Below are 20,607 nucleotides of genomic sequence, written 5' to 3' on the forward strand. Positions count from 1 at the left end.
CACCACGTGACAATATCTTCTAAAGTCAGGTCGTGTGTTCAACTGGTCTGCTATGATTGCTGAAAAAAAAATGGCTGGACCACGGTAATGGGACCACATCCGTTCGCGAAGCGTCCGTAATCGCGGCCGTTACCACAGTACGGGAAGCCTCGAGCTCGCTTCTTTCCGACGCCGCCCCGGCTGGGGGAGGGGGGGGGGGGGAGGGGAGGGCGCCGGGGACCTTCTCCATCGGCGTCGGCGCCGCTGGGAGGCGGCTCTCAAAAGTTCAGAGCAAGCCAAAGATGCCGCTAGAGTCCAAGGACTTCGAGCCGCCACCTGAGGCCACCACAACGAAACTGCCGTACCATTCATTAATAAAGTTTCTTCTCTCTCTCTGATCAGATTGACCGGCCACATGCACGTATATATATATATATATATATATATATATATATATATATATATATATATATATGCAGTTTATCGCTCCACTTAGCTTAGATGAAAGCGTCTGTTTTGCTATACAGCTTCTAAAATCACATGGCGGTTCCTCGCCTTCCCATTTCTGCCTAGATTTTTTATTTATTCAGGTTTCCTTACAGGTTCCGTCAGGAACTGTAAGGTGTCATTTGGTGTCATTTGAAATCTACAACACACTTGCATACAGATGCACACAGCCCGTGTGCAACTCTCGTCCTTGGTGGGACGGCCCCTAAGGCTTTGCTACCCACTGTCTTCCTTTCCTAACCTTAAAGATGCACAGTTGAATAAATTCTACATAATTCAATTCGTTTTTCATTGTCGGTAACGATAAAGTATATATCGTACAAAATAGAAATTTCCTCGAGAACCACGGGCAACAAACAATATTGCGAAGCGCTTGATATATGGTGTAGCCTGCACCGAGCTGTATGTTACACCAAATTACTTTAGCTTATAATTTGTTGTTGAATATTTCAAAATTATGAAAGCTGTTGCCCATGGCGGTGGACACAAGATCTAATAAAGAGGGTACATTATGTGTAGTTTACTTGCTTAAAAATAAATTAAATTATAGGGTTTGACTTGCCAAAACCACTTTCTGATTATGAGGCACGCCGTAGTGAGGGACTCCCAAAATTTGGACTAACTGGGGTTCTTTAACGTCCATCTAAATATAAGTACACGGCTGTTTGCGCATTTCGCCCCCATCGGAATGCGGCAGCCGTGGCCGGGATTCGATCCCGCGACATCGTGCTCAGCAGCCCAACACATATAGCCACTAAGCTACCACGGCCGGTTAGCTCACTTCCTGTCCACTGAAAAAGCAAAAAAAAAAAAGCAAGAAAACCCCCCTGAAACCGAAAGTTCGATGGTGAGTAGTTTGGTGTGCGTAGTGAGGTGTGACTGTCAGTCGAGTTTCCGCCACACAACGTACCTGGCTTGCCAGGAGGGCTCCCACCGTGCCGTAGTTGAAGTAGGAAGGCACGTCCGAGCCGTACATGTACGGCTCCCTGTGATAAAGGCCGGGCACCACGACGACGCCTACGCGTCGGAAATAAGCCACGTCGCCAATGTAGCTATGACGCATGGACTGCTGACCCTGCATGGTTGGCGGGCTGACCATGCGAACCCGCTGGTCGTGTCGTCGCGCAAGCCAGTACTTGGACACGAACGAGTGCGCGTGGTCGTCGCTGTCAGTGAAGAGGGAGTCATTGTTGGCTCCTTCGCCGATGTCCAGGCCGCTGGAGAATTTCGGTACGCGTTTTCGTAAGTGTTTAGGCACGACACATATCGAGGTGTTTCAACAATCGAACGAGTATACACGCAAAATTTTTTTTAACGCGTTACGTTTCTGTGACTCTTGAGCCCCCTGTGCGGTTTGTATGTAATATGTGTGTCTGTGTGGCAATTCGTATGGCCTAGGAGCGAATTTGACAGGGTCAAATATATATATATTTGACCCTGTATATATATATATATATATATATATATATATATAGAAGACGCCTACCAACAAGGACGCCAAGAACAACATAGGGGAAATTATTTGTACTTACTCATTGAATATTGAATTACAGAAATCATGAAGTAATGGCAATGACAGTGGACGAAAGCAACTTGCCGTAGGTGAGGAACTATATATATATATATATATATATATATATATATATATATATATATATATATATATATATATATATATATATATATATATATATATATATATATATATATATATATAACCTTCTTGCTATTCTTGGCTTGCAACCTGCTTTCCCCAGCATCGTACTTTAACCATTAGGCCATGGACCCGTGGCGGAAAAGATTGAATAAAACACCTTCAAGAATATCCTTCTTAAAAGCCTTCGCTATGAGACGCTTGGCTTGCTAGGTACGTCTCATAAGAACGAGTTACTTGTAAAAAAGTGAGCATGCGCACGTTGTATATAGCTGACGGCAAAGATAGAAGTCACGGGACGTGTTCATCGCTGAAATTCGCTGCGTGCCTCCCATCGCACTCTGCCGCTGTGTCGCGTTCCCACAAGGCCAAGCGCATAGCGTCTTGGTTCAGTAAGTTTATTCACGGAATAAAAGTTCCGCTCTCTCTGCAACGTCCACCATGGTGTCAAGAGGGACGAGTTCATCACTGAAATCTGTAGCGCGTATCCTGTCGCAATACGCCGTTTTGCTTTGCTGGGTCGTCAAAGCTTCGCGAATGCACCGATCCTCGCGCGCCTGGGATCTATGTAACTTTCATTTCGATGGCTTGATGTCATAGCGCCAGCCTTCATCACAAGGCGTGCCTTCATAAAATCTCTACAGGGCAATTCTCCGTGCAAGCTTACCTTATGAATCTGCTGGGAGCTCGGTTTAGCGGAGGCAAGTAATACACGTTTTGACTGGTTGAGAACGAAGAGTAGTCTGGCTTTATACCACAGTAAAACAGGTTCGCCTAGTGGCAAACCTGTTTGTCCCACTGGAAGGTTGCTCTTTTCCATCACTGTCCGTACACTACAACGTGAGTTAATTTGGACTGTTCGATTATATGCTGGATACAGCGGTTTCAAATGGCTCATACGCCAGAGCCCCAGTTCCCTGCGTGGATTAATGACGAAACTATTCAGGGGTAAACGAAGACTTATTTCGGCAGAAAGTCAAAGCCTGAAGACGTTGAGCCACGTTTGTTGGCTGGACAGGCTAGAATTGGATTATAAGTGTGGTTTGTTGACAAGGCGCCGATGAGCAGAGAAACTTTAACTGCGTGATATATGGAGATGGATTCACCTGAGCGAAGCTTTAAATTCCAGCAGGCATCCTGCAAATGTGTAAATGAAGGGGGGTAGTAGTCAAGGCCGTTAATAAATAGAAGTAGCGCAGCAAAGAGGCAAGGAAAAAACAGATAATAGAGCTGCAGCTCGAGGAACAAATGAGTCATTTCGGAAAGAAGCAGGAAAACAGCTCATGGTCAGCGCATGCGCATAAAAAAACCTGAGCGAGGGTTTTAATAAAATTGAGCCAGAGACAATCGAAGGTGATTGTCAAAGTCAACGATAGCTTTCTTATGCAACCTACTGCATATTCCCACACCATACATATGAGTCACGGAAGCTTATGGGTATATCAGCAGGTGCAGGAAGTTTCGATTGGGCTCCTTTGATTGCACAAAGTATCTCGGCATTGTTTGGCATTGCGGTTGGCAACATGGATAGGCAGCAACGTGGATAGGATAGGACGCGGTTGGCAACGTTGATAGGTTAGGCAGTGTTACACAAGAAAGCTACCGCTGACTCTGGCCATCATCTTCGGTTGCTTCTGCCACAAGTTGCTGTCTGCTACCTGATGAGCTGTGACAATGCGCTTGAGAGGCATCATTTACGTAGGAGTGTATTGGAGTCCGAGGAGATTATGAGCGCGTATCAGACGAAGCGCATGGCGCTGCATCCGGTGAACGCGGTGGCGTGGCGGTAATAACGTCACCCCGGGTTCGCTGACGAGCGTGGTTGTCACGGGATTTCGGGGCTGTCATGCCACGCACTGTTCCTGTCCACGCTTCGACGCCGCTGCCCCACTACGTGACGTCCTCACATATGCCTCTTCCTCCTCACCTCTCCTCCTCCGTACTTGTATTACGCCTTGCGCTTACTTATTGTGCGGGATCGCCAGCCCCCGCTCGCCGTCCATTCTAACTGGAGTAGCTAAACACATCTATCGCTTGAAAACAAACCCCGATCCAATGTTTATTAGAACGAAAACTATAACGCTATCAAACAACCTTTCTCACCCTTCCTCAAGCTGACAGGCTTGTCAATACCGCGAACGGCGCCTCTGTGCCTGGTAAAAAGCTTGATAAACAGCCTTGTGTGTTGTTAAGACCCCTGGTGGCGTTGTTTTCGGTGAATATGCAGACAAATAGCTGTTTAATCAATGATTACTGGAATAAATCAGTTGTTAACTGAATACCAGCACTGCCGTAAGTCTTGTTCATGTCTTCCTTGTGCCATGGCAAGCTTTTAACTACACAATTAATCAATTCCGCCAACAACATGTCTTTGATATGTTCAAGGTGCGTAATCTCTACTCCAGAGTGCAGTTATATTCCATTAAAAACTTACCGGATTATCGTTCATTCTAGACCGGTATCGGTTACGAGATATTCGTCTCTAAATGCGCTGACTAAACACGTTGGCTGTGGCAAAGCAAAAGCGCGAAGTCTAAAACGGACACAGCAGAGTTCTGACTGCCAACTAACGCTTTTGAGATTTCAGCGATAGCAGTGAACATAAAAGCTAAACCCTCAGGAAGAGAAGCAAAGAAGTAAGCGGGAAAATGTGAATTAATTTAATTGCAAATGCGCTGTCGATTATAGCCTCCTTGAGAGAGCATTCTGTCAAGGTTATCGTAGTAGCTTCGCGCCAGTACATTGCACATCAAATGGCCGATCACACACTGTGTCATCATATTGGCCGAAAATGTTTGACCTTGCAATCTATTAGTCGCTACATATATGGTGGATATTAGCATGAAAATAGAGATAAAGTCATCAACAGTGGTTGACTAATAAAAGGATGCAAGCCATCGTTCCGACAAGGGAACTTGTTTTCCTCTGAGCAAGTCTCCTTGTACAAGAAAGGGACAATGCGTTTTTGTTTCTGTCATTGCAGAAAATGAGATAATTTTCTGATCTACATTGAATTTACCATTACGGATGACTGATCGTTATCTGTACACAATGATACCAGGCGACGCACGCTGTTTAGATGCATTGCGCTATATATAAAAGTGAATGCAGGAAAAAAAAAAACTTTCGAAAGGGCATCCAAAAGCGAACCTTGATGCAAGGTTCTTTTGTGTATAAACTGCCAGAAACAACAGCCTATAATTTCTGTTTAAAAATTCACTCAATCCGAAATTCCCCCTGCCATGTTTGGAATAAACTGCCGTAATGTGTAGATTGTGGATACCGCTCCCATTGGCGGCAAATTGTTTTTCTTGTATTTTCGTTTCTCTTAGCTTCTAATTTCTACACTTCATTTAACGCATCAAATAACTTTCCCTATGCTTCGCTTCGCTTCATTATCTGTTGGACTGATATGGTTGTAATTGAGAAAAATCGGGACCCTCGGTTCCCTCTTCTCGTTCATGGCATTACAATGATTCTATTCCGTTCACTGATAGTATTAAAACCGGGCTGTAGGATTCAATAGAGAGAAAACAAAGTGATCGAGCCATCGAAGTGCATTGGTGACACATCGGTGTCACCAATGGTGGCAGACATATACGAGATACCACACCTGTAATTAGTCTTCGGATCGATTGGCTCTTGGACGACCACCAGAGTGCTGGCAACTTCCTGACTGGCTACCCCACGACTTTTTTCGCCGAGCCACGTGAAGACCTTGCGACTCGTCGATTCCTTCTTGATGGTGGTGAATATGTCTTCGAGGAGACTTGCGCTGCTTCGCGCGCGTATCAGTGTGGCTACCAGCTGCGGCCACGTCTTGGTGAGGCACTCTTTGGCCCTGCTTAGGCACAGCCATGCCACGCTCTTCTCGCCGGACACCACTAGACGCTTGTCGTTTTCCATGGTGGCCACGTACGATGCCAAATAGGCGGACAAGTAAAGCGCCGCAATCCGGATGCCTTTACTGAAGAGAACGCTTAAGACGTGCCTAAGAATCTTCGCGTCCCTCATCAGTACGGTGCCTCGACGCCCCAGAGCGCGCCAGGCAGGAAGGATAACGTTGGCAGCCTTCAGCCACTCAGGGACCGTGACGCCGTCGACGAACCCATGAAAGGCGACGTCAAAGGGAGCACGCTCTAGAAAGGACTTGTCATATGTTTCCAACGCCATGTCCAAGTCGGCGTCGAGCCAGTAGAGCACCTGCGCGACATCCGTGGCGTTCTCGACGTCCGGGAAGGCTTCGAGCACCTGGCGCAGAAGACGCCAAGAGTGGCTTTCACTCGTCGTGGCGCCCATGCTGTCGCCGCTCCTCAAGAACCTCTTGTTAAGGGATGAACCCGGGGCTACGTACAGGGGCTCCTCACCTCCGTCCCGAACTATCATCATTGCGACCACGGAGTATAAACCAGTCTCCAGGCAGGTGCGCATGAGAAATCCGGCGACCACAGCTTTACTGTCGGCTCTTTGAATCTTCGACAGGGACAGGAAGGCATCCGCAGACTCGAGGGCTTGGGTGAGCGTCGTCTCGACAGCCGCGTACCGCTCGCAAGTCCTGTAGACCTGACTCAGCACCTTCGCACCTACTCTCTCGTAGTTCCCCAGCTGGTCGGATGCAATGGCCTCTTGCAACTTGACCTCAGACGCCTTGACGCTGTCGTCGCGGAAGCTGCCTCCGGTCTCGCGGTTGACCCATTGCCCGCAGACGTGGTCGTAGAAATCGACGCAAGGGTCTGCACTGGTGTTGAGAAGGGCGTACAAGTGCCCTCTGGCTGCGACACATGGAGATTCGATGCACGCGACTTGCTCGATGGTATCGTAGTTGGTCATGAGCACCAAGGTGACAGAGGCAGCGGCCACGCAGATGACGAAGAACGCGCTGCACAACACCTCGGCAGTAGTCATTCTCCGTTGGACAATAGGATGGATGTCGTGTGCTCGAACTGGGATTGAGACAAGAAGCGGAGATGTTCTGAGAAATTGGACACCGGTACACTATTCGCTGTGCCAGACGGAGTTGATTCGCCTCGACACCTGCTATCAGTTTTAAATTCTCTTTCTCTCGGACATCATCTTTCAAACGTCTACGTCATCTCGTTTTCACAATTGTGTCTGACTGTCTCTAGCATCATATATGTATCCATGCACTCTCCATACTCTATAGTGACTTTGATCCCTTTAGTTACGGTGCTGTGAAAAGCAGTTTGAGGCTTTTAGACTTGCCGAACACAGCAACCCGCCCTTTTATTGCGATAACGACTATATGGACACTCCAGGCGAATTTCCTCCGTCGTGATAGGTTACGGCTTGGTGTTTCGAATGAAGTGAAAGTGCGATAATATCGCGGTCACGTGCCATATGCTGTAGGTACGCGGAAAAGCATGCGAAGGCGAGCCGAGAAAGATGGTGGCTTGATGCGGCGGCGTCTGTTCACGCGCGTAAAGGAGGGTGATAGCGGAGACAGCTGATGACTTCGTGTGCGCTATATGTTCTCCAGCGCCTTGTTCGCGCTGAAGTGAGAGGCAGCACGAAGGGGAATTCGCTCGCCACCGCTGCCACTCTTCATCACGCAAACGTTCTCACTGCGAGTGCCCGCGGTCATTGAGTGAGATGTGTTCATGTCTGCCGGTGCAGGCATGGCACTTCTTAATTATTTGTTTGTAGGCTAATGCCTACAGCAGTTTGGTGAGCGTACTAACCTTACTGCGTACATAGCTGTCTTATAATGCGGCATCGCCATGAATGCTTAGCCTGCAGGACTATACTAGAAGGGACTGTGTTGAAAGCCGTTCTACGGGCCTAAACTGAGGGATAACTTTTGCAATCCCGTCGTCGTTCGGACCACACAGCTTCTTACTCGGTTTACAGGAAGGAACTCTTGCTACGATCATTCAGCTGCCATGGGAATAACCGTAGTACATGAATTTGCATGATCTGCATGATTGAGGGATCAAATATTCTCATGACGTTGTTTCGGGCGTTTTATCTGCCAGTATGAACCTAACCTGTGAAGTAATGATCCATTTATAAACGCAAAACACAACGAGACTCGTTGCTTATGCTTGATCGTTCAAATCTGTGGCAACCCTATTAAAGAAAAGAATCTGTATTCCCCATAAGCTGCTACACCCAAAAACATCGTAAGACATGTAGGAAAAACGGGTTTTAATATGAGATGCTGTATGTTTCATAGCGGATTATTCGATATGGGAGTTATGGGGCATATAGGCTGTTCAATAAGGAACCTTCAATAGCGCGTCAATAGCGAAGTCACAACGCCATTTATTGTCATAAGGACGAAGTTTCGGCAATTTTATGTGGTGACTATCATTCTCATGCTTTGTTGGCGTGCATTATTTCCAGCGCCAAAGGGTTCTGTTGTAATTTTTGTTGAAAATCTTGTTGTTCTGACGGAACTTTGCAGTTCATTTCCTTTCTCTTAGCGGCCGTTGCTTTTTGCGCTTCTGCGATAAGGGCCGCCATTCTGGACATTCCGCCATTTTCTTCGAGGCGTGACGTAGGCGCGACGCATTCAAAATGGCGCTGATGGGCCCGTTTTGCTTTCGCAACGCGACGCAAACTTCACGTTTTGCCTAAGAAACTGAAATGAAGGCACCGAACCTAACGTTCTTCGTAAAGCAAAACAGTTTTCTTCCTGAGTAAAAAATAAAGCAGCTATATCAAGACCTACGATTACTCCGCCGAAAGCGCTTCTCGCTTCCGTCGTCTGCTGCGTACAAGCCGTCGTCTGCTTCATTAACTATGATGCTTGCACCCGGCAAACGGAATGAGTCATCGTACATTGGCGCCAACGCGCTTGTTTTCCACCTTGAGACAACATACGTGAGCTACGAGTGGTGATGCGCGCACCTTCTAGGCCACGTTATCGCTATGTCGCGAAACGCAAGTGACTCAGTCCGACTCGGCTGGCTCAGAAACGGCCGAATATCACCGATAGCGTTGCGCGCGCCAGAGGTATCCGCTTGCGCGACGCAAGCGCCGGCCCTGCCATCTCTTGTTCAGTTCGCTGGTTACTCGCACCGCAGAAGGAAACTCCAAGGCGCCGCCTTACGTACTTTTTTTATAAATTATAAAGATGCCGTTGTCATAAATTTTGATAGTGCGAAAAGGCATTAATCTTGATTACAATACAAACGGAGCAGTGAAATGTGGAAAACGTTGCAGAAGGTTCGCTCTGTTCAACCAATATTATTTCATATTAACGCGTTCTTTTAAACGCCCAAAACACAAATGCCAACACCACCCGAGAGCGATGCAAATACTAATAGCATGCGTTATGAACAAAAGATTTTCATGGCGCCAAACGACGGGGAAAATGTGGCGGTACGCATTCCTCTCGGCCACCATTGCATATGGCTGCTCATTAGCGTAATTCGCGCGGATCGTCGAACCACAAATTATGGCGGAAAATCTCTGCAATGGTGGCCCAGTGCAACGTCACGCATCGTCAAAATCCCGTTTACGAAACAGCCCTTCCTGTGATGCTCCTCATGGGATATTCCTTCAGCCAATCAGCAAGCTGACATGGCGGCTATCGTGGACCACCACCACATATTCGCGAAATTGAAGAGGCATTGCACTGGCTTCTGTACGCTACCACTCACTTTCTTTTTGAAGCGCTAACGTAGCAATATAGCTGCCAAGGACCAAAATAATGTATTTGTGGAAAAAATTTGCAGCTCCACGTCACGTTTCGTCATGTTTATGAAAACGCAGAATTGAATTTTGCAACACTTCCGCTTCCCGGCAAAAATTTTAAATCACGTGAACTCTCGACAGCCAATCAGAGAGTAAACATGGCGGATAATGGAGGCCGTGCCACCGCCATGCGTGTCGAGAATAGCGCCCAAGGTGTTAAGTTTTCTTCTGCAAGTTGTTTTCTGCTAGGTCATGCGCAATTTCCGGTGGTTGACGTAACAAAGCACGGTACAGGCGGTCATGGGCGAAGTACTTTTCGTCACCTGCGGTTCTTGTTTACACAATATCTATTACAAAGGCCGGAAGGTGTGTCCTTCAGTTGCAAGTTCCCGCAGTTCATGCGTGTGCCTCTTAGTTTGCATTGTGTGGTTATCTCGCTGTCTTCCCACAAAAAAATAAAATAATTACTGACATGAAACTAGTATATTTGACGCCAGGCGGCGCCGCAATGTAATTATAAAAAAAGGGAACGAAAGAAACAAACAAACGGAGACGTACAAGGCAGAGTTCGCCATACGGGATCAGAAAATTTGGTTGTGGGAGTTCATAGTGTTTTTCTTGTCCTTTTTTATTGTTTAACCTAGGTAGGTCATTAGGCAGTATAATAGCAAGAGCTTGGTGGCGCAACCCACCGCCCGTTCCAAAGGGGACGCTGATAGCATCTATCCATCCATACATCCTACATGGCTTACATGTGGTTGCAGCATTGGTATCAAGACAGGATTAAGTACGCGGACCCTTGCTTCGTCAAACAGTATTCTCTTCTTGTAGTGCACTTTGCGCACTTTTTTTTAAAGACATATTGAGTAAAACTGATGTCCAGTTCAACCCACTCAACAAACGTGGAGAACGTTCAAGTACTTGAGCGGGGCCGGATCATGCACTACTGGAATTTTATATGTTTCTATTCGCCATCACACCAACATCGTGCCGCGCACCAGTAGCTGTACGTTGGGCTGCAGCCAAGCACACAAAGCAGAAGTAATGCATCATCGTCTGCAAGTGATCGCCCACTGCCATATGTTGTTAAATGGAGGAGCTGCGAAACGGTTAGTGTGCGTAGAGCAACTCCTCCTCTTCGAACACGCGGACTACTCTGACTACTGATTGGCTTACGGAAGCCTAAGCCTTAGCTGCACTGCGCGGAGTTCGGTAGACTGGTGCAGAGCGCTCGACGACGCCTATCTGCCGAGCAACGCGCGACACCTCCGTGCGCGTCATCCGAGCATACTGCTCTCGTCCCTTATCGACGCTTGGGGACACCATCGACGCTTGGGGACAGTTGGGGACACGTTAGCTTCCGATGTACGGGTGGCGATCACCAGTGTGGGTTTGAAGTCCAAGCCCGCTGATGTCATAGGTTTTCTATTCCGCGCCCCATGTGTCGGCTGCTTCCGACTTACAGACCCCAATCTCGAAGGCTGTGCCTGCATACACCGAAAGCGACTCCAGGAGGCAGATCACGCCATGGCTGGCGTGCTTTGGAATTTGCACCTCAACAAGAGCTTATTTTCTAGACATTTGAGGGTCCTTGCCGTACATATACGGTGCTGATATAATGTTTGATATTTCGCACGTATTCCATAACACTGGTTATTGAGAGGCGCTGCTACCTCAATGGAGTCGCTCAAAGTCATTTGAGATGGTATTTCCCTCCACCGGTGGGTTGAACTCGACTTTGTTTACGTTTCGCTCGGTCACGAGGTCGAACGCGCGTCGTCTGATGTCTTGAAGGCATGTGTGGAGGAGATGGTAGTGTTTTTACGGCCACCGCTATGGCGTTTGTGGTAGCGTGGGATGGCCAAAGCTTATAGATACTAATCAATTTTCTTTTCCTTTTCCTTCGGTAGCGGTTCGCATATTCTCGTACATCAGGTGCACGCTGTCCTGATTTCGGTGTGGCCGCGCCCGCTACCTCTTCTCGCAGCAATTGCTTAAGTGCTTCTTCTTCTGTTAAAACGTGTTTTTGGGACAACAAACTGATCGCCATAAATTGGGCTACACATTTTGGGCGGTACATTACTGTGTGGCATTGTGCGTGTGTACTTTCGATGCGAATAAAGCATTTGTCAGAAAAAAAAACATTTTCCACAATACATTTTTGCTGTGTCGATGCGTTTCCAATCATTTCTTGCTAGTGTAATCTGTAATAAAAAGAATTGACAACAGGCGCACAAGTTCTGTGAAGAATATGTACCCTTCAATGGGTATAGTATTGGACACCATTCTCGAAGGTTATACTTTTGTTGGCTGCATGAGCTGCAAGCGATTGCAGGAGCCGTAAACACGTCATGGCCGCCGTGTTTTGGACGCCACCTGATCGGGATTAGAATGTATACGGTACCTTTCGGTGGCTCGTTCGTCTCGACACTCCGGACGTCGTCCCTCGCGCATGGGCTGTTCGGAAGGGTTGCATCATTGGCCCCAGCAGCGACCCCTTTCGTGATCCCATCGCCAGTGTACGTCTGCATTAGGACAGTGGCTTCGGTTGCCTGATGCTCCGCGTCTCTGGAGGCCGGCAGCTCTTTAGTGACTTTTGACCAAGCAGCATCTCGGCCTTGGAATGACATCTGCGGCGTGCGGTCCGCTTCCTCACCTACTTTAGTAACGTGCTCATTGGCGGGTTCTTCGGCTAGTCGTTCGTATTTTTCATGGGCTCTTGTAGGGGGAGACGGATCGCTGGGAGAGCGCTGAGAAACGTCTTTCCCTCGACGGCCTGCTCCCTTAGTGCGTTTGCGCTTAGACGATCTCCTACGCGTTGGTGCGCTTGCGTGAGTGGAGGTAGCGGAGAGCCGTTCTTTGGAATCTGCCGGTGGTAAGAGAAGCCCTAAAGTATCCTGATGACCGGTAACGCTGTATTCGAGATCGTATATGGACGGCGCCCGATTGGAGGCGGATGACGCGGTCGCGTCCACATTTCGTGTGCTGGAGCTCCTTTTGCGGCTCGACCTGAAACGAAGAAGGAACCACGTCAGTGTGGCCATGTGAAACAGGGCGAAGAAGCGCCTGCTTACAGCCAACGCGCCATCGTTTTCATTTGCTTTGTCTTGTAACGTGAGCAGTGCGATTCCTGTTGAGTCAAGCTTGCTTGGTTATTCATTTATTCAAAATACCTTGCAGCAGCTTGTGCGGGACTTTAGGCAAAGGCCGCGCCACATGAGTATTCCTACTCCATCTTTGTCTAGTGTCTACGTCGTTAACAACACAGGGACAGCAAAAGTAATCCGCATGCACTTAATACATGAAAGCAGACAAATGGTGTTGCATATACGCGTAATAATAGATAATACTAACGCTTGGAGTACTTAGAACAGCAGAGGAGGAAAGGTTGGTAAATAAATCTGCACAACCGACAGAGTGCCTATGTAGTTTTACTTTTTATTGTGGTATTTTTGTTTCCGTTATACCTTAGCGCTTTCTTTGTTCAATCAATGTCTATAAAGTACCCTTTCTATCGCTGTACACAGACAAGACATAGCGCCAGTAGAAAAGACTCACTGTACCGGACTCGCGGTCTCTCAAATGCTATTTCTAGAGTAATTGAAAGCTTTGGTAGGCCATACAGTATTTGCATTAATTCTAACGGGCGACACAATGCTAACGCTATATTGCGCTGCAGAGCAGGGCCTTATCTAGCGTAACCGAACGAAACGCTAACCTAAAAAATCGGCGACGACACCTGGATATTAAATTTCGTGAAGCGCAAAGAAATAAAATGCACATTAAATGTCAACCTATTTCAATGGTGTACGCGAATGCCTGCACACTACCTACCAAATTGGCATTTACCCCTGCTTACTTTTCAGCAAATTGTGATGACCATTATAACTTCTGTCTGTAGCGCCGTCTATAAGAAATACAGAGCACAAGCAAACGTTCGTAGTCTATGGCTTCCGAGATCCGGCAGCATGGCGCGACGCCACGCACGCTTGCGAAACGTCGGAGGCCATGTCTATCGGTAAGAGCGCCGAGTTGTCACAAGTACTTTGTTGTCGAAGCAGCACGAGAAAAATCCGAAGAAAATACAAGCATGAGTTGGGAACGAATGAGCCAAACAGTGGAGCACAACGACTGTGCCCGCCATTTTCCCTGACGCATGACTCCCATTGAAGGCGAAATTGACCGCTTTCAACGCGAGATCCCTGACAGCTCGTCACACTTGCACGGCAAGTATCAAGCAACGCTAACCCTAAGTTCATGCGTATCCTGTTGTATGCTATACTAAAGCTATATAATTATACGCACCGCCGAAGCTCATTTACGCCATTGTCGTCACCGGCACCGCGGTCCCCGCCGAAGTGCTGTCCTGGCATCGACGGCGAAAGCGCTGCCCGCACGCTGAGAGTTAGAAGCTTGAAGTTTTTATCAAAAAAAGAAATTACTAAAAAAATTACTAGCGACAGCGTCTTTGGAACATTAAAGTACGATGGTTCAGCCGGATTGGGTATGATGCTCAGTATACATATGTGAATGCTGCTTATACAAATATGTATATGTAATGCAATGTTCGAGCAAACCCGTGCTATAGCGCGGGCTTGCTCGAACATTGTGCTTTTGGCTTGGAATGTGTGTATTGGTTGGCGAATTGATCATCTTCGAGAAAATACTGCCGCGTGAATGCTGCGATGACTTTATGCTCGCATAGCCTAAACGCCTTGTTGTGTCTAGAAAAAGTAAATGCTAAGAAATTTAGAAAAGAGAATTAAGTGCAATAAAGAAAGTTCCGATCGCAAAAAAGGCTTTAGAATCACAGCAACAGAGTTCTTACCACTAAATGGCAGGTATATTCACAGCATCGACAGACCCTGCAATATGTCTGCTGCAGATTGACAGTCGCCTCGCGTGTTAATTGCGTCTCACCGACATATCGCCTCGGATACTGTAAGTTGTAATGAGAAAACTTTCACGACCGTCCGGTTTCATGCCGCGACAAACGGCGTGCGGTGATGTGCTCAGTATGAAACGGAAATCTGAGAACAGCCGGTAAAGCAGCGGACGTCGAATTGGCCAGCTTTAGATTTGATACGTTATTATCGATGATTTTTAAAGAAAAGTAGCCTCGCGTATATTTCTTTCGAATGAAAGAGAAAAAAATGGCTGTGGCTTAGCTAAGGTTAAGCCCAGGATGCGAAGCATACTAGCCTTCATTTTAGTTGTTGAACCACTGTTTAGCCTGGTGAACTGCTGTTGCTTGGCTATATTTGGTTCGGCTAGTAGAAGAAACAACTCATGCGTTACTCTGCTTCGCCTTCAAGAGTGGAACGCGACAGCGTTCCCGTCGACCCGCCAAGGGGTGTAAGACAATGGGCTACGGCGCAGCGACTACGCGCCCCGCATTGGACGCGGTGAGCGTCGAGCAACGCAGCGTTCGGCGCGGCAACGAAATGTGCGCCTGAGCAAGCGACGCACGCCTGAGCCTTAGCTCGTTTCTAAGGCAACACCGCATTCACTAGAGGCGCTTTTGTACCGCTTTGAAGCATCGTACTCGTGGCTCAGTGGTAGCGTCTCCGTCTCACACTCCGGAGACCCTGGTTCGATTCCCACCCAGCCCATCTTGCAAGAGTTGAGCCTAAGCCACCTAGAAAAAGCGCAGCTGCTTATATACCGCCGCGACGCCGCGAGCGAAGGCGCGAGTTGGAGCCCCGTTTCTCCTCTGTCGTGACGTCACGGTGTCACGTGGTATTGAAGGCGACACCGCCGCGCCTGAGGAGCTGGGTTGAGCTCTCGTAATATGCTTCGCATAAAAACTTGTTCGCGTGGTTCCTTCAGCAAGTAATGGGCAAATTTGGTTTTCACGTCGCGTTTTACCGGGTCACGCTGGAAGTCAAGTAGTATTTCGTACGGCTGCAGTGGCAAAAGCTGACGGCGAGGTTCAACAACGAACACTATGCGTGGGCCCCGATGCGACCGTATAACCAGAGCGTCGCGATGAATCATTGCAGATGAGCCAGCAAAAAGAACCCGTAGTACTTCCGACGAAGGGTGTGGACAACTCGCTTACACAGCTTTAATGAATTCGGTGTACCAGTGCCTCAGATTCGCATACGTTCATGAAGGTTGTTTAGAGCACTGTCCCAGGAGCTCGAGCGTCACGCTAATCATTGCTATTGCTTTCAATGGCACGTTTTTATAACAGCGGAGCTGCGCTAAGTCAAGCCTTCGCAGTCCGGCGTCTGAAGTCACGCAGCGGGGAAGGTTCCGGAGGTCACCGCCGAAGGAAGTAGCGGTGGTTAAAGAGCTGGGCTCCACCTGGGTGGGAGTGGACCAATCAGAGGGCGCATCGGAAGGGGAGGGGATGAGCGGACCAATCAGAGCGCACGCCGGGGGAAGGGGAAGGGCAGACCTTTGGGCTAGTTGGTTCGTTGCCGCAATTGAAGTCGTAGCGCTGGATTGACAGGGACATGAAAGACGCACGTCCTGTCGCACGTCCGGAGAGCACACGTCCTGTCGTCTTTCATGTCCCTGACAATCCAGCGCTGTGACTTCAATTGAAGAGGGAGGAGAGGGGTACAGGAGGAGCTGTTTCGCCGGCGCGCGCCCTTCAGCCCCTTGGATTCCGCTCGGCGCGAGCGGCAGCACCGACTTCGCGCATATCCCGAGCCTCGAGAGCGAGGAGGGCAAGCCAAGCGCCGGTGGAGGCAAGCCGACCCCCACTTTTAAGAGAAGGAAACCCAAGGCAAGCGCCAGCAGAGGAAAACCAACCCGCAACTTCAAGAGTATAGTATGCCGAGCAGAGACATCGACGCAGAGAGATTCCTCCCATGGCGAGCCCCGATGGACAGTACAAGAGAGAATTTATCGACCGTGAGTGCGACCACAGCTGTGAGGTGTGTTATAGAGTGTCGTTTGATCACAACCTCACGCGACTGAAGAGTGTGCGCAGTCGGGAACTGAAGCTCGAATCTAGCAAAACGACGACAACGAGACAGAATGCTATCATGAAAATCGCGCTAAACACGAGTTCAAACTTGAGGAAACGACAACCAGCTTCTCTGTCTTTACAGCTTCCACTGCGTGGAACTGACTTTACTTTTTTATTTCTGCTGACAAAACTTCATGGTGCATTCTTAATATGGAAGGGATTGATAACGTTAATGCAATTAGGAATCTTTCATTATGACGGCTGCGTAATTGATGATGGGGATATGTTTTATATGTTATGATTATTGTTATGATTACGGGGGAGACAGGCACACCCAAGCTACAACACCGTGGCTTTTCGCTCGCCGCCCCGTCACTCCTTTTGAAGTGTGGAACAAAGTTCCATTCATTCATTCTGCCCCCAAGCGACAGCCCCGTGCCGTCCCAGAATCCCGGAACCTTGCGGGCGCATCGGCAGACTCGCAGAATGGCAATCTCGCTCCCAACCACAGCGCCGAATGATACTATCTCAAATTATATCTTGCTGTAATCACTGCACCGCAGTTGAAACTCCGTAGCAACCCCCCCCTGTCCCTAGTGTCCTAGCTCCAGCTCCGTTGCAGTTGATATCCATCAAGCGGCCGTATTTGAGGCGGTGGTGTACTGTTGCGGATTGAGGCACGATGGTTTCATTTAAGCCTACGTACCTCATGTGTGATTTGAACACATTAATTCTGAGCAACTGGCCTAGAATGGGCCGTGCTGATGCCACATAAGCAATGACGAAGTTGTCTGTTCGGGCTCGTACCCAGTGGCATATACCCAATCGACTAGTAGCGAAATTGTCTACTAGGCCAGAGAGGAGCCAGTAGCGAATTTGCTGTTCCGGTACATACTCAGTGGCCCACGTTGGTTCGGCAAGAAAGCGGCCAGCAGATACCTAATAACCCGAGCTATACCATAGAAAACTTAGCTCATTGGGCATGTGACTTTAGGTACATACCGCGAAATTCGTGAAGTGCACAAAAATGGGTAACCGCATAAACTCCAAAGTGTCGTTAGCTATCGCCTAAGAGACACGACCGCGAAAGCCAGCTTTGTATGAAGACGACGACGAAAGCGCGAGCGGTGGCACGAGCGGGTATCCGTGCGTCCGCACTGGATCCTAGTAAAGTTGTACTCACCCACTCGCTCACGTGATATTTTTAAAGCGATCGCTCTACTACTCCTGGTACAAACCCAGAAAACGCCTGGTTCCGTAAATCTGACCTTCAAGCTCAGCCAAAAGCGATCTTTGATGTGGACAAAGTGCGCTGAGTGCTGGCAGCTTCGTATGCGCTGTGCTTTCCACGCTTATTTCGCGTTTAATCGAGACGCAGCATGAAGATGTATTCGCTCGCTGCGGCTGCCGAGCAACGTCTGTGTCTTGCGGTTCAATTGCAGATGAGGTAGTTGTTGACGGTGCCGAGCAGCGACAGTGTCCTTTCACAAAGCAAGCAAAAACGTGCTATCGCTGGACAAACCTGGTTCAGCCACGTTCAACCACGGCTGTTTTTTGTACAGTCCCAACTTTACGGTCGTGGCTCTACGTTTCCTGGCGACAGGGTCGTTGAACGACAGCTTGCAATGAGACATACAAGACTATCGCCTTAATAATAGATGGACTAATATTATTTGGAAGGAACCAACGCTATCGATTACCTGCGTCTAGAATGCCGCTCCTTGCCGTCTTTTGTGGCATCTGGCGGAGGCTTAGATTTCTCCGGTAGCGAAGGAACCTGTTGGCGCGAGGTCAGCGTAGCGGCAGTCACGTGCGCGCTGCCAACGTTCGGCAGTGGCGCCTTGGATGGGCCGTCTGACGAAGTGGGTGGCAAGAACTTCGGGGCCGCTACTTCACCGACCTTAGTCTCACCAGGAGGAGGATTGTGCGAGTCCACCCTGCAATAATATATTTAAAGGGCGAATTATATGAACGCAACGCAAAGCACGAACGGTACAGAGCCGGTACAGAAGCGCGTAAAAAGCAGTAAACAACAAGTATGGTTCACTGTTGCGGATAGCCATCGGAATCACAACAACATTGCATCGCAAACAGTGCCTACACAAAAAAATAATGAAAAAAAAATATGCACATCCCACGCACTTGGGAATCGATGTAAGCGAATCTTACTGTTTGCATTCATTGACGTTATTTGGCGGTGATGTATTGACGGCATATGAGAGTCGTGACGTGGTATGAAATGTTACCTTGCCTGCTCCGCTCGTGTTTGTTGTTCTTGCTCCGTTCGAAGCTTTCCTTCATCTTCTCGGCACCAAGTGCACGATTCGGCGCCAGTCTGGGTTGTAGCTCACAAAATTGCCGCCTCTCTCTCTATATTCCCTCGCTAATATTCTTGCCACCTCCTCCCATTACTGACGTTGCTGTTGCGGGTGAGCACGGAGACAAGCGCGGCAGCTCCTGAACTGAATTTGTGGCGGGGTCACGCCCAGTTAGGGCGTCGACAGGGCATTGCGCACATGCGACGCGGAGTAAATGCTGACACGAGCTTCTCAGTCGTCTTTCCTTTGTGCCACACTCCTGTAACGTGCTAACGCGATAGGCCATGTGTCGCAGAAAATCCAGTGTTGACGCCGCAGGCGTCGCTTGGCGAATAATCATTCTGAACCGTAACTGCGCAGGCGCTCCACGTGGTGCTTACCTTGTCTTACATGCTTTACAAAGTGATTCCTCGGAATTTTGAGAATGACAGCTCATAAACAAATGTCGCGAAGGGAAACACCGACAGAGCATGCCTTTTATGATTTTGTGACATGACCACGCCTCAACCACGTCCCGACGTGGCCGGCGTTAGCGGCGTGCAAGGCGGCGGCGGCGGCGGCAGCAGCAGCAGGAAAGTCGAAAATAGGTAAACAAAGCTTCGCTTTAAAACGTAATGTTAAATGGAACATTGTCATGCGCCCGATAGTATCGACGCTATCGTCGTTGACAAACATAGACCCTGGACGGCTTCCGGTTTTGCTCACTGACTTTGCCCGCTAAATGTAGCGAGAAATAAAGGCATTCGTGACGATATCGAATTGCAGCAGTGTAATGAAATCTAAGCCCGCCGATTTTCAACACTTTTCTCTCTACATAACAACAATTTTACAAGTCAAGGTTGCCGTAACTTATACGAAAAACTTTATATGTTAGTCTTGAGGCGTAATGTGCACGTCTTTTATCTCAAAACTTAAAACACAGACTTTACGCATAGTGAAACAACTTAAAAATGCACTTGTTTTCAGGCGCAATAGACTGATAAGGCCCATGACCGGAAGTTTCTTGGGGCCGCACTCTCGCTGCTGTTATCGCGCGAGCGAGACCGTCTATAGTACGAAGCTAAAGAGGGAACCCACACAGGTTAGCTTACGCTTGCTTTGTAGCTTCGTACTCACGGTCACGTGGATGGCAATTATGCCTTTCATGCATATTCCTCCATCTTGCATGATTCCGCCGAACTGATTTGCCAAGGACATGATGTATTGAGGAACATATTTAAGAGGAAGCTTTAGGTGGAGCGGTTCATATCTAAATACGTGGAAAAGGACAAATCAATCAATGCACCATGTTTGATTATGTTTCTTGCTATAAAAAATAAAGGTTAAGATTTTGTGACATTTAGAAGCGGAATTTTTTATTTAGATCGTCAATGTATTTTTTCAATTGTTGAAGATCGCAAATTTCGAGAAACCAAAACTATCAAATTTACAGCTCTCCAACTCAGCAATGAAAAACAATATGGCAATTATGTAAGTTGCATTCATAGTAAATCTAAACCGCACAAATTTGAAGTATAATACATTGCACCTCCAATACACCCCTAATGTGCTAGTAGGACTTTTACAAA

At 48.1% G+C, this 20,607-nt stretch overlaps 1 protein-coding gene across 1 annotated transcript in view; it reads right to left on the reverse strand.

The window, feature by feature from the left end:
- Positions 1 to 20,607, reverse strand: part of LOC126543634 (endothelin-converting enzyme homolog) — a 40,411-nt gene that overhangs the window by 18,559 nt on the left and 1,245 nt on the right. The window contains exons 2-5 of the mRNA XM_055077803.2: positions 18,422 to 18,658; positions 12,204 to 12,808; positions 5,754 to 7,083; positions 1,397 to 1,703 (exon numbers count right to left, since the gene is read on the reverse strand). Of these exons, the coding sequence (XP_054933778.1) occupies positions 1,397 to 1,703; positions 5,754 to 7,083; positions 12,204 to 12,808; positions 18,422 to 18,658 (2,479 nt within the window). The remainder of the gene's footprint in view (positions 1 to 1,396; positions 1,704 to 5,753; positions 7,084 to 12,203; positions 12,809 to 18,421; positions 18,659 to 20,607) is intronic.

Source organism: Dermacentor andersoni, chromosome 10, assembly GCF_023375885.2.
Source record: "Dermacentor andersoni chromosome 10, qqDerAnde1_hic_scaffold, whole genome shotgun sequence".
Classification (NCBI taxonomy): Eukaryota; Metazoa; Arthropoda; class Arachnida; order Ixodida; family Ixodidae; genus Dermacentor; species Dermacentor andersoni.